Source organism: Ambystoma mexicanum, chromosome 6q (genome assembly GCF_040938575.1).
Source record: "Ambystoma mexicanum isolate Mex_15411 chromosome 6q, UKY_AmexF1_1, whole genome shotgun sequence".
Taxonomy (NCBI): Eukaryota; Metazoa; Chordata; class Amphibia; order Caudata; family Ambystomatidae; genus Ambystoma; species Ambystoma mexicanum.
In genome coordinates this window covers 646,600,799-646,615,197 of record NC_090937.1, presented here as the reverse complement: position 1 = coordinate 646,615,197, position 14,399 = coordinate 646,600,799, and the positions used below count along the sequence as shown (strand labels likewise).

The 14,399-nt window shown below is 48.4% G+C and overlaps 1 protein-coding gene across 1 annotated transcript in view; it reads left to right on the top strand.

Annotated features, from left to right (window-relative positions):
• AFG2A (AFG2 AAA ATPase homolog A) overlaps positions 1-14,399 on the top strand; it is a 2,695,729-nt gene that overhangs the window by 157,386 nt on the left and 2,523,944 nt on the right. The window contains exon 3 of the mRNA XM_069631126.1: positions 944-1,101. Within this exon, the coding sequence (XP_069487227.1) occupies positions 944-1,101 (158 nt within the window). The remainder of the gene's footprint in view (positions 1-943; positions 1,102-14,399) is intronic.

Below are 14,399 nucleotides of genomic sequence, written 5' to 3'. Positions count from 1 at the left end.
TATAAAACAACAAATTCCACTGAAAATATAGATGTGGGTGCTGGAGGGTTGGGGTAATCATTAAAGTAGGGGATTGTTGGGGAGCATGCGGGGGTCTTTCCCCACATTTATTTTTGGTGAAATTCATTATTTTAGATGCGATGTAATCGCATTTGCAATGATGGATTCAATGTTTTCACGTACATCCACTGCCCATCATCATTCAAGTGCCCTGTTCTGGCGCTCTGAGAAGGGGAAAACCAAAAAAAGTGTGCAGGAACCATAGAGCCCAAACTAGAGTGAGGAAGGGGACTCAAAAATACAATGTGTAGGGAATTATTTGTGCATGGACTTTGTTTAAAATGCTCCACAATCCTGAGATCTACTCGCCTGAAGAGAAAGCATATGTACTTTAATTTAATATGCTGATTCAGTTGCACAAAGCCATTTTCCTTACAGTTGAAATACTTTGAATATCCAGCAGATTCTAGAACTTTAAGCTTTAAAGACACAGCCACACCCCCAGTTTCTCATTTGTTTAATTTGTGTAACAATCCCTCCCCAACAAACATTCCATATTCCATTGAACCTGAGCTGGTTTTTGTTCATTTGTATTTGTGTTTATCCTTGCCTAATAGTACACCCCTTATCGGGATTCAGACCTTCCTAACACCTGAAGCAGGATGGTAGCCACCTTACTTTTTGGGAATAAAGATAGTGGGACGCCACATGTTAACAACGGCATCCTTCCTCAAAAACATTGCTTTATGTGCTCGTCACATTAGCATTTGCTCAGTATCTTTATTATGTGGACCTCTTTCACGTGTTGATCTTTTTGTATGGTTCACTTTCTGAGTATTATTTCTCCTGCATTGTTATTGTTCTCTTACTTGGAAGGAATTGAATTTATGAATCTGTAAGTTCTCTTATAAAGTCCTATATTTTTCTTTGTGTTTCTTGATAGGTCTGCACTGCGTGGCCAGTTTCAGGATTCCCTGGTGCTGGTATTGGGCTTAGCGGGGTAACCCAGAAGAGCCTAAAAGTCAAGGCTGGAGTTGAAGTCTTAGTCGAGCCTCTTACTGGACCCATATTGCAAGCAGAAGAAATAGAAGTAACACTAAGGTATGACAATACAGTATGGCTGTCAATAAAAAAAGGGGCCAAATGTTTCCAAGCATTGACGCATGTCGACCTAGAGCTCTTTGATGTATTTGTACACTTTCTGCTGAGGCGCAGCCATGATTTTCTTCAATCATCTAAATGTTTCATACATTTTCTGAACAGGATCTGTAGTGATGTATGAATGTGAGGTGTAGCTTAAAACCCTATAGCACAAAAGAAAAGCAGCTAACCTGGCTGGGTAGACCAGTTCATCAGCTGCAGAAATCTGTTTCACCTAAAGGTCATGCCACTCAACATTTCACTCTTCCAAGGTCATTCCAAACTGTATCATGGAGTTTGACAATAAGGCCTGGTGATTCTTGTGTTTGTGGAGTGGGATGGAAGTGTATTAAATCTCTGTTCAGCAATTTATAGAAATATATCAACACTGCCCAATAGTCTGTCCGTAAAACATGATTGGTTCTGTCACAGTCATTTACTTGTTTATGAATAATAGTTTGAGAAATGGCCCCAAATGCTCTCCAGTATGGTAATCCTACCTCTTTTTTTATTTAAAGTTATTGTTGTAATGGGCGATCCACTATTTTTATTTGCATCGCTCCTCAATATACTGCAGACTTGTTGCTTTCAAATGTATGAGAATAATTGCACTTCACTGTTTCATTGTGAAGACTTGCACTTAGAATCTGAAAATGGGTCATTACTCTCCACAGTCAGCACCAGTAATGTGCGCGTCTCAATTCGCAAGCATCCTACCTGTACATTCACAATGCAACGTGATTCTTAAGTTATGCATGGTCATTGAGTTGGACTCACCTCATTATTTATTGCCATTCAGATTGTTCAGCATCATTGCAGGTAATTGTCATTTCTCTCCCTAACTTTGACTTTGCCAATTATTTATTTGTTCTTGTTAGGTCTCAGATTGGTAGGCACTTTTTCCATTGGCCTGATTTTCCAGGCGGATCTCTGAACCAAGCTAATCTTTAGAGATGAGATTGGTGTAGAGATGAGATTGGTGTACTTCAGGTGTGATATCTAGGTGCGCGCTGAACTTCCTCCCAGGCCCTAACATACAGTATTTGCAGCAGCAGTGCTGCTTTTCTTTCCTGGTCATAAAGTGAATAATACCTTCTGGTCTTGCATGGTTGCTACAGGTACATTTTTTAGACGTCCCCCACAGGCCCAACCCTTTTGTTGAACATTCAGACGGTGTCCTTTGGCTTGAGTGTAGAATGTTGGTGCAATTAAGGCCGAGGTTGCAAACTGACTAAATTACCGGTTTCCTGTACTTATTCTTGTACATTAGGAATGCAAAAAAGAGAATTAATGTTCCATTGCAGACACTTTATATTTTAGATCTTTGAAAGATATGATTTGATATTCTCCATGCTAATCTCTGCCCTGTGAGAAACAGCATGTTGTCTACTATGCCAGTTTATTTGTATTCAACCTTAGATGGAATTGAAAATTCCCCACAGCATGGAAATAAACCTCCCCCTTAGTATGATAATTGAAGGGTAGTACAACGATCAGAAATCCATAACAATTATGGAGGAAATTAGGCTTAGTGTATTATTTGGTTGAGCTGCAAAGAGTTAGGAATGCAAGAAAATTGGTAATGAGCAAAATCTACATAATATCAGAACACTGTAGTTGCAGCAAGGAATAAATCGCAGGCCCTTTTCAAAGCACTCCAACCCTGTATAAATCCACTCTACAAATGATTGATCATTCTGTTAAAAAAATAAAAAGCTATGGGCATACATCAATCCTTTAAGGATAAAATGCAACAATCCCCTTATATTGGGATACAAATAGTTTTTTTTCCTGGTTGAGAAACTGCATGTTTGCTGCTTCTGAACTTGAAAAAAACGGCAAAGAAAAGACGTCCCTCATGGATCAGAAAGAAGGTAACTACACGTAGTCCCTTCTCCCTTTCCATGGCGGCCGTTGCCGCGACAGAGCTGTGCTGGGAAAACAGAACAGTGTTCCCAGCACTAGCGAGGGACGAAGGAGCACAAGGTAAGTGGGGTGGGTTTGGGGTTGGAGCAAGGGGACGCGGGGGTGCTTTTAACTAGGCACTGGCATGGAAGATGGCAGTCTCTTACTTCAGAGGAGGCTCGGAGCGAGGGCTTTTACCATGTGATAAAGCCCCCGTTCTGAGCTTCCTCATTGGCTGGGAATATGCCACCTCATCTACCTGGGTACTAATAATAAAATACATCTACAATGGGGATCTACTTTTGAAGGACTTCTTCTTTAGGTTCTCCATCTGCTAGTATGTCAATACCTCTATCTAATATCTTATTTATATATAAATTACAAGAACTATATTCAAAAGTATGAATAGAATTGCCAGCCTAAACTACCTGCAGAAATCCAAGACTTGCAGTACAATGTCTGGTTTTGATCTACATCAACACTTGTGTACAGGCGCGTTATAAATACCAATCATATTATATCATTTCACATCACAGAGTTGCCCCACAGTAATGAGTTAGCATGCAACAAGTAATTGAAATTCATTATGGAAAAACAGTCCCGCCATTTCTTAACTGTGGTCGCCACTGTCTGCATTATGGCTGCATTGTGGAGTTGACCCTCCATAGACCAGAGAGTCTCTAAGCCATAAGCCTGGACACACTCCTGTTCCCAGGATAGCCAATCATGATTTACATTGGGAGCCTTTAGCCAGTATTTTGTGGCACATTATATAATTGCCTTGTAGTACTCTTATGTCCCGTCCCCTTTCCTCCATACTGCATGGGCGTCCCTCGCTAGGGACGGGAGACGGAACCTTTTTCACCAGAAAAAATCTTCTTCCCCTTTAAATCTAGAGGCGCGGTCCTGGGAGCATGCGATCCCCTGACTCCGCCCACCAGCGCTACTCCTCAGTCCCCTTTTCCGCATCGACGGAAACGCGCCGATTTCACCAGCACTCCTGAGTTTGGCTTCTTGCCATGCAATACCTCACGCTCTTCCCCAGATACTTTCTTGTGTTTTTTTTGTCTTCTTGTATCAAGTAGGTACTCTGTCCTCTGGCGCCACCCTCCTCCCCGGCGCATGCCGACTTCAGCGGGCCTCAGCAGGTGTCCAGCCTGCGAGGGGCTCTTCCCTATATCAGATCCCCACGCTCTTTGCCTCCGCTGCTTTGGCCCCGACCACGGATGGGAGGGTTGCACCGCGTGCAATGCACTGTCTTCGCATGCTTTGAAGAACAGGTTAACTAGGTGGATGGAGCTCTTCGAGAAGTCGCCTCCATAGGACCTGAAGGACTTCATCAGACTTAAGTCAAGGCCCAAGGGTGAGCTGCTCTTTTTCAGCGAAACCATGCAAGGGCGACTCCTTCCCAAGGAAACGGGCAGATGGGAGGAACCTCTCAGGTTCTCGCACCAGCACGGGTACCAAGGCTAATTCAGCTACCGGCAGCCAGGCCGAGGGGTCTGTAGATCTTTCCAGAAACAGTGTTGAGGGACCGCAAGGTTCTTTTACCGAGTGTACACCCAAGGGGCTATGCCCTTGTACCGGCAACATGGCCGAGGGGGTGCCTGCACGCAGCACTAACGGCAACTCTGCCGAGGGTGACACACCTACCAAAGAAAAAATCGATATATAACTTATTGTGACTCGCGCTTGTAAATTAGAATACCAAAATCAACAAAATGTTTTTAGGAAAATAAAGAGTTCACTCCAACAAAAATGTGTGCAGTCTTCTAAGCCTAGGTTTATTCCAATTGTAAAATGATATCGTCATTGAATTCAAGTCATTCAATTCATAGCATTTTTGATTCACAATAAATAGTCTTGGTTTTATAGGTTTAAATTTGTGTCCAGCCTATTCCCGACATGCGTTTCCCTGCCTTAAATTCGGCGGTTCTTCAGGGGTGTAGTGGCCGGTTAGCAATTCATTCAAAAGTAAATTAGAAAAATATCTTTTTAATTGCGTGTATCAAACATTTGTAACCTGTTCGGCGTGCACATGGTTTAAAGATTTGAAATGTTTCACAAGTAGAAGTTAGCAGTTTGTCTTCCAAATGGACGCAGTGATAGTACTCTGTTTGTGTTTCAAGTTATCCTGTTTTGGTCACGTTCGTGCGCACAGTGCAATTGCCATCACACCTTCCAAGCCTCGGCCTGAGGTGCAGGTTATGTCTCATGCTCCATCGCCAAGAGTCCTGGAGGAGGCCGGGCCCAGTGAGCCAAGCACCACGACTCCAGCACGCAGTATGCAGCTCGACAAGATGGCTGCTCGTCCGATACCGCCCCAGGGAACGGAGCAGGTGGGAGAACAAGTTACAAGGTGGGACTGGTGTCAACCAGGTACGTGGCTTACAGCTTATCCATCAGCAACGCAGGGCATGTTTACCCTACAAACAGCTAGACGGAGTATGCACCAGCCTCAGCAGCTGCCTGCTACTTCGTGAATATCACCTGCCATCCCACCGGCCTGCAAGAACAGTTTCTTTGAAAAGTTCCTTACGCACATGTGATCTCCTCAGATCGGGTCCATCCTTAGGGATGTAATCAGGGACATGATCCCTCTGGTCCCGCCACCTGCGCCTATAGTCATTTCTCCTATGGGTTCAGCGCTGCAGGCCCCGGTGCAGCCCCTGCTGCCCACGCCGGCTCCTTCGATTCTGGCTCCCCTGCCTCCCACAGTTCAGGCGATTCCGTACCAGCCCCTGCTGCAGCCTGCAGCTCTGTCTCCACACCTCAGCCCTCGGCGCCCAGCAGCCCTCTGCCCTCTCCGGACTAGCCAGACACCCTGGTGGATACAGATGAGGAAGAAGACCCCGACACACCATAGCCAGCCAAGGCCTTCCACGAACGACTCGCAGGTCTGGCAGAGTACTTGGGCCTTCCTCAACCAGAAGTCGAACAACAGGATGCGGGGGTACTTGCAGAGGTCCTCACTCTACGCCCTGCGGCTAGAACAGGGATACCAATGCAGAAGGACGTTGTCACTTTGGCCAAAAAGGGCTGGCTCAAGCCCCATTCGGCCCAGCCTGTCAATCAGCGCCTCCACGGCAAGTATAGGCAAATCGAGTGGGATCCACTTTTGCTGTCGGCCCATCCTCACCCGCACTCTTTGGTGATTGCTGCAGCGTCACTCTATTCTAAGCTGCAGTAGTTCTCGGCCACCTCGTCCTTGGCGCTACTAGGCAAGGAGGAGAAGATCTTGGAGGCGTATGGGAAGAAGCTTTATTCCAACACTTTGCTGCAGCTTCGTCAATCCAACGCGGATGCCATGCCGGCAGCCGTTAACCCTAGGCTTTGGCAGGAAATAGCTGACTTGCTTCCAGAACTTCCAGTGCAGAGCCAGTCACGTTTCAAGGCGAGACTGACAGAGGCTACAGTGGTGGTGCAGGACATCATGGAGTCCACTGTGGCCCACATTGACATCTCTGGCCAGGCCATATGCACTGACACAGACATGAGAAGGACGGCCTGGCTTCGGGCTACTAAATTTAACCCAGACGTCCAGGAATGCTTATTGGACCTTCCATTCGAGGGGGAAGACCTCTTTCACTCCACCACCAATGAGCAGCTAGATAAAAAGAAAAACAGTTTGCAAACTGTGAAGTCTTTATCCTTACGAAGGCCATGCCCAAGGCGTACACCCAGTCACATCAACGCTCTAACAAGGGGCGGACGTTCGGAGGGTTCCACGGCTTCCAAGAACAGAGGTCCAGGCAACCTGATCGTTCACTGAGTCAACACCGGCGCAAACAACAAAACGTGGGGAGCCAGGGCTTTCTTCAGTCCCCCTCCTCCGCAACCGCCTCAGAGGGAAAGAAGGGATGACGCATCCCTTCAGGTCCACGTGTCTCCAGTGGGGCCAGGCTTGCCTTTCATGCACAGTTTTGGCATCAGAAGTAAGGGGACCCCTGGATCCTCTCTGTAGTATCCATGGGGTACCGCCTACCGATCCCTTCCTCCCCTCCCTCCTCCCCTCCACTCCCACAGATTGGGACAGCAACTCTGTTGGCGGATGTTCGATCACTCGGCGAGAGCCAGGCTGTGGAAGAAGTCCCAGCCTCCCAGGATTGGGCTCCTATTCCAGGATTTTCACCATACAAAAGAAGAACCAGACTTGCCTGAGAGTTGTGTTGGACCTTTCCACCCTCAACCTCTCCCTCCCTCTTCAAAAATTCAAGATGGTCACGCCAGCACGGATTGCGGAGACATTCTGCTGGGGAAACTGGATATGCTTCCTGGATGTGAAGGATGCTTAGCTACATGTCCCGATTTAGCAGCCGCATCGCTCCTTCCTACGATTCAGGATCATGGGCTGCCACTTCCAATACAAGGTGCTACCCTTCGGCCTCAATTCAGCCCCCAGGGTATTCACCAGGCTCATGAATGCTGTGGCAGCCCTCCTCAGGATGCAGGGCCACCACGTCTACCCGTACCTGGATGACTGGCTCGTCAGGGCGAGTTCTTTGAATGCGGTTCATCACACTTCTCCACCCTTCTGATCACCCTCCACGAGCTGGGGTTTTCGGTCAACCTCAAGAAGTCTCAGCTGCAGCCTATGCAGAGCCTGACCTTTCTGGGACTCATATGGGACACAAGCTCTGAGAGAGTTTTCCCCTCGGAGGAGAAGGTTGCGGCCATCAAGAGGGCCACTTCTCACTTCCTCACCTGAGAAGTGACCTCGGCCTGGTGGTACCAACACTTATTGGGCATCATGGCAGCGGCCCTACTGGCCGTACCCTACATGAGACTCAAGATGAGGATATTGCAGCTGCACTTCGCAGCCTCATGGAATCGGGATCGGGCCTCCCAAGCTGAGCTGTTACACATTCCGCCATCTCTATGCCCAGACCTCACATGGTGGTCCAGGGACTGCAACCTGCGGACGGGCAGTCCCTTCCAGCAGCTGGCCCCGCAGGTTACCATTACTAGGGATTCCTCCCTAGAAGGCTGGGGGGGCCTCTTTGAACAACCACAGTGTCCAATGAGTCTGGACCCTGCAGGAACAGGAGTCTCATATCAACTGGCTGGAGTTGAAAACCATCTGGCTAGCTCTCAAAGCTTTCCTTCCGCTCATTGGGGGCAAGGTCATCCTCATCCAGAAGGACAACTCCACCAACATGTACTATAATAACAAGCAGGGTGGTACCAGGTCCCCTCCGCAACCTAGTGGTCAGCATGTGGGACTGTGCCTTGGAGAAACATCTACCTGCGGGCCATCCACCTTCCGGGGGAGTCCAACCTGGAAACGGACAGACTCAGCAGACTGGGAGCGGACAATTACGAGTGGCAATTGAACAATCAGGTGCTGCTGGAGATCTTCAGCAGATGGGGGCATCCGCGGGTGGATGTCTTTGCTTGCTGGGACAACAAGAAGTGACAGCAATTTGCGTCCTGGCAGGAGCAGGGCCCCGGCTCCCTGGGCGACGCCTTTCATATTCAGTGGAGCAGCATGACAGCGTATGCCTTCCCTCCTACGCCCTTGATCCACAGGGTGATCTGTAAGATAAAGGAATCGTGTCACCTCAGCATCATTATGATAGCTCTGTGGCGGCCCTCGAGACCCTGGTTCTCGGTGCTTCTCAGCCTCTCGGACAGGCCTCCCATTCACCTGCCGCTGCGCCTAGCTCATCTGGCAGAGTTAGTGAGATCCAGGCGCTGGTGGCTTCAGAACCAAATACTACTTTTCACAAGGATAAGGTGGTCCTAAGAACACACACTGCGTTCCTACCTAGGGTAGCCTCCGCTTTTCATCTGAACGAGGAGATAGTCTTACCTACTTTTTTTGCCAACCCTATCTGGATAGGACTGTCATGATCTCTGCTTCCAAAAGGTCAGGGTTTTCCCAACTCCCTTGGAAGCAGATCCATAACCCAGGTTCCGAGTGCCAACCAGTCCCAATTGGGACCTTTTGGACCCAGTCCTGGCGCCAGTGGCACCAGGCTCATAAATATGCCCAGTCCCAGCGCTGGAAGCGCCGGGCTCATAATGCTTGGGTGGACTTACCTTCAGCAGACCATGCTGCTTACTTGCCTGCCAGTTGAGCCTCTGATCCTCTTCTGTTTGGAACTACTTTTCCTGTTGGGTGGGGCTGGAGCCACTCCCTAGATTCAGAACACTGGAACTCTTCTGGAAGGCAGGAACTCTTTTCTTACCAGGAACTCTTTTCTTACTTAGGCGTGGCTGTGGAAGGAGACACCTAAGCACTACAGGAGGCTATTTAAACCACACCCGGTGGATGAATCTTGCTTTGCGTTATTCTGCAACCTCTGCAGCAGAACGCTCATCGTGTCTTCTGCATCCGGTCCTGGGCCTAAGGAAAAAGGCTTACCATCCTGAATCCAGTCTTCAGCAACACCTATAAAGACAAGAAAGAACAGGTTAGCATTCCGGCATCTGAAAGGCAAAGGCTTACCATCCTGAATCCAGTCTTCAGCAACACCTATAAAGACAAGAAAGAACAGGTTAGCATTCCGGCATCTGAAAGGCAAAGGCTTACCTACTCTTCGTACGCTCCGGAGGCCTTCGGCGCTGCATCCCGCATCTGAAAGACAAAACAAGGTGCGTTTAAAGACATTGGGGAACTTTAATACTCACGTGCCATTACTCCTTTCCACATCTAATCCAGTGGGTATTCCGGCACCCTGCAGCCGCTCCGAACTCGTACCTGCAAAATAAAAAGACAGTTAGAGCGCATAGTGAAGCAGGCAACAAGCGCTTACTTACGTGCTTCCAGGCGCTTCTATTCATCACACGGGCTCCATCTTCAACTCACTTCAGCCCGTCATCCGCCATCGCCGGAACCCTGCAAAACAAGAGACATCATTACTAAAGACTTTAAAGACATTTGAATGACTCGAAACTTACCGTTCGTGCAGTAAACTACGGACAGCAGTCCTCTGAAGTCAAGAGGCCTGCGCTACCTATCCAGTGAAGAAACTGGTTACAGCACCCTGCCCCGAGGCAGATGGAGAGCTCGGCATTCACTTACCTAAGGTGAGAGCGTTAACCTATGGGGGTCTACAGGAGAGGAGAAGAGGAAAGAGATAGGGACACCCCAATAACCCCAGTTCATTAACCCCATATTTTCTATCTGCAGACATCTTACTCTACACGTCAGGCATACAGTGCACAGAGGTCCAGCCCAAAGAGCCAACCGGGTGCTACACATCACCTTTGAAGATACGGTAGTCGCCCAGTCAAGACCGGCGCCTCTGCGAGAATCAGGTGAGCGTTACAAGGACTAAGGGCTTCTGCAAGTCGAAAGCTCTGTCACCTTCGGGTGGGTCAAGGCCCGGTTATCAGGCATCCAAGGCCTCTATAGCAAGGTGGGTGGTTTCGGCCATCAAGGAGGCCTATGAGGGGCAGCACAAACCACTATCAGCTAACATGCACGCCAATGCTGTCAGAGCCAAGGCCACAGCTGTCGCATTCCAGCAGCAGGTCCCATGGCAGGTCATCAGCAGGACGGCCACCTGGGTCACCCCTTCGGCTTTCTGTAAGCACTACCAAATTTTTGACGCCGGCTCTAAATCAAATGCAGCTTTCGGACAGGTGGTTCTAAGGAACTTGTTCGCTTAAGGGGGGTCTCTTCCACCCTGGGGCTACATTCAGTTGTAATCACCCATGCAGTATGGAGGAAAGGGGAGGGGACGTAACAATGATTAATAGTTACTCACAGTAGTGACTAACATACTCTTAGTCCATAGTCCCCTTTCCTCCATACGTCCCACCCCCCCCCAATAATACTGGCGTCATTAGGGGCAATGTTAAAGGATAGTTCCGGGACTTTTTTTTTATTGTCCCTACGGTTCGGCCATGTGTTTTTAAGCATAACTCGGTAGATCGTAGAAAACTTTCCTATGGACCTTACCCGACTTTTCGTCCATTAACGCACTCGAAATCAGCCGCCATTTTCTGATAATCCTATCATTTCCCCCCATCGCCCTGGCTGCACTGCTTTTGCGGCACTAAATCAAATCCCCCGCCCCTGAGCCTGACATCAGCAGACGCGTACCGCCCATTTCCCAACGCCAAAGCACGTTTCGTGTCAACAATCGCTGCGCCTCAGCTAATGAAGTGTCGCCATGGAAATGGCAGGACGCCTCTTTCCTCAATAAGTATAAACACACCGTTTCACAACACACAGCAGCAGATTTTCGATTCCATTACTCTCTCTGTGTTACTTTGAGTATTCTGTGACTCGTTTCTGTGCTCTGGTCAGCTACCTTCGCCGCTTCTAGGCCTTGTGAACACCTGTACCATCTCTTTAAATTATTTTACTTTCTTTACCACACAATGGCTACAATAATGCTGTATATGTACGAGCCCGAGTACACCGAGGAAGAACTACTGGAAAGGCAAGCACGCGAAAACGATGGGGATTCGGACAGCAGTTGGGAGGACCAGTCAACGGATGAAGAGCCTGGACCATGTCGCATGGGCGGCGTCTCCACCTGGTGCACGTGCAATCGGTGCGAGCTAATGCCAACTGAGGAGGAGAACTGCTGCTGCCGTGAAAATTCCGGGTGCTTGGCCTACATTTCGGAAGGCGAGCCAAGTCCGCAATGCATCACCGAGCTGCCAGAGTTCAGGGAAGCCTGCCTCTCACGGACCGTGTTGAGGATGATGATGGTGCTTATGCACGAACTTCGCGGCACTGTTCGTCCACGTAATCCGAGTAACGAGTAAGTATACTCTGGTTGTGATGTCAGTGATGCCACTACTATTTCATGGTCGTCTCCCACATATAAAATTACATCTACATATCATTCGAATGCATGTAAATTGGTTCCATATTGTGCATTTTCTAGATCGATTTTTTTTCAAAGCAGAATCATATTTTTTTACCTGAATCGACAGTGATAAGAAAGTTTTGTCATTTTAATACAGTTTGCATCTTTCATTTTCACAGGTGGTACAGGCTGGTGGCCTATCGTTGCTTCACTTGGTGGCTTCACGGGAGGCTCGGACACCGCGTTCGGAGAGTAATATCTGCCTGTGCGGTACTTGCCAATAGACAACATTTCCCCAGCGACAGTGGACAATACCGCGGATTTTCCCTGGATGTGCTGCAACCGGAACTTTACAATGTGTAATGTTTATTATTTATAATCAATTGAAATTAAGATCTAAAATAAAACCCAACATATTTTGATTTTTTAAATGAATCTAGTGTGTCTCCATTGAATAGTCTTCCTGTGCCTTGTCTTGTCACACCACATGTCTCCGGCCAGCATCCTCCCTCACGCTGGCCGCCCCCCTTCAATCCACATAACCGTTGAACCCATATGCAGCAGACATACATATGTTATATTGCGGGTTGGCATCAAGCCTCCCGGCCTTGCCTCCTCCCCCAAAAATACTTACCACACCACTTTGTTCAAGCGTTGGCAATAAAAGGCCGTTGGATTTTATTGATACAAAACATGGTTATAGGTAAATAATCAATATGGTTGATCATAATAAATCATCCTTTTGGACACCGGGTACAGAGATGACCCCCTCTGGCCCGTGCCGCCTTGCCACCACAGGCCAGCCTGCTGCTGACTAACTGCCTAGGCATCCAGGGTCTCCAGGGTGAACTGCACCCATATATTCTCCTGGGAGGGTGAGGTATTTATAAACTCACCCCCCTGCCTTCCATGTACTAGATCCTGCAGCCTGCCTCTTACATGCAGTTAGATGGCCTCTCCTTGGTGAGGCCCTGCGGCAAACGAGTCTTGTCTGCACGACCACCGCCCCAATCCACCCCCCCGCCCTATCAAAGGCAGTTCGCACCGGGGTACTTGTGCTGGCAAGTGGAGCTGTCAGGGAGCGATAAAGGCCAAGAGGTGCCAAAGACCATGTACACTTCAAAGTGGTCTATAGAGCATGGGTTGTTGTTCCCATGTCTACTTCCAGACCCCGTGTCTCCTGCCAAGCATCCCCCCTCACGCTGGACGGCCCCCTGCAATCCACATAAGTGTGTCTCCATTCACGAGTCTTCCTGTGTCTTGTCTGCACGACCACCGCCCCAATCCACCCCCCGCCCTATCAAAGGCAGTTCGCACCGGGGTACTTGTGCTGGCAAGTGGAGCTGTCAGGGAGCGATAAAGGCCAAGAGGTGCCAAAGACCATGTACACTTCAAAGTGGTCTATAGAGCATGGGTTGTTGTTCCCATGTCTACTTCCAGACCCCGTGTCTCCTGCCAAGCATCCCCCCTCACGCTGGACGGCCCCCTGCAATCCACATAAGTGTGTCTCCATTCACGAGTCTTCCTGTGTCTTGTCTGCACGACCACCGCCCCAATCCACCCCCCGCCCTATCAAAGGCAGTTCGCACCGGGGTACTTGTGCTGGCAAGTGGAGCTGTCAGGGAGCGATAAAGGCCAAGAGGTGCCAAAGACCATGTACACTTCAAAGTGGTCTATAGAGCATGGGTTGTTGTTCCCATGTCTACCCCCAGACCCCGTGTCTCCTGCCAAGCATCCCCCCTCACGCTGGACGGCCCCCTGCAAACCGCATAATGCCACGACATATACACGTCATTCATTCACAAACACACCCCTGTTTCGAATTCTTTATAACCCACTTCATATTTCTAATGAGAACTTCTTTGCGCTTTGCTAGTCAACCCGTGAAGGTGCTGGTTATCTGCTCTTCGTCTCTGTGAACTTCCGTGACCACTTCGAGGAAACTCATCAGTTTGCAACATGTGAACTGCTCCCTGTTCTACGACAAGAAACTACTCTGATCCCTGCATCTAACTGTTTGTTCGTCAAGGTAAGGCCATGTACCATAATCATTTTGCGTCCAATTTCTTTTCGTTCAAGACAGTACATGCAAGGAACTAGTCACATGTTCTGAGTTTAGTCAAATTATTTTTCTATTTTTTTAAAGTTATTCAAATACTTATCCGCATGTGAATAACGTGTGTAGTTCCAAGAACCAAAACGAACCTTGCATTGAACCTTTTATGTGTCATTTAATTTTTTAACACATTGGTATTCATAGAGAATTGTTGATCTTTACTTTTCAGAACTTTCCACAATGCCTGCCTGTTCCATTGGCGGTTGCCCTTCGAAGACCCATAATAAATCTGAGGGTACTATAATGCATGTTTTCCCTAAGACAATAGATCAGATAAGAGAATGGGTCCGATATTGCGGATATCCACCGTCTGAGTTTGAAAGTAGAGTCCTAGAAGTCTTTGCGGACAAGAGGGGTGATCGATACCGCATCTGCAGCAGGCACTTTAGCTCAGACATGTACTCCACATCATTGCTAATAAAGAAGAACACACCGCGAGCGAGGCGAAAATTGCTCTCAACCGCTAT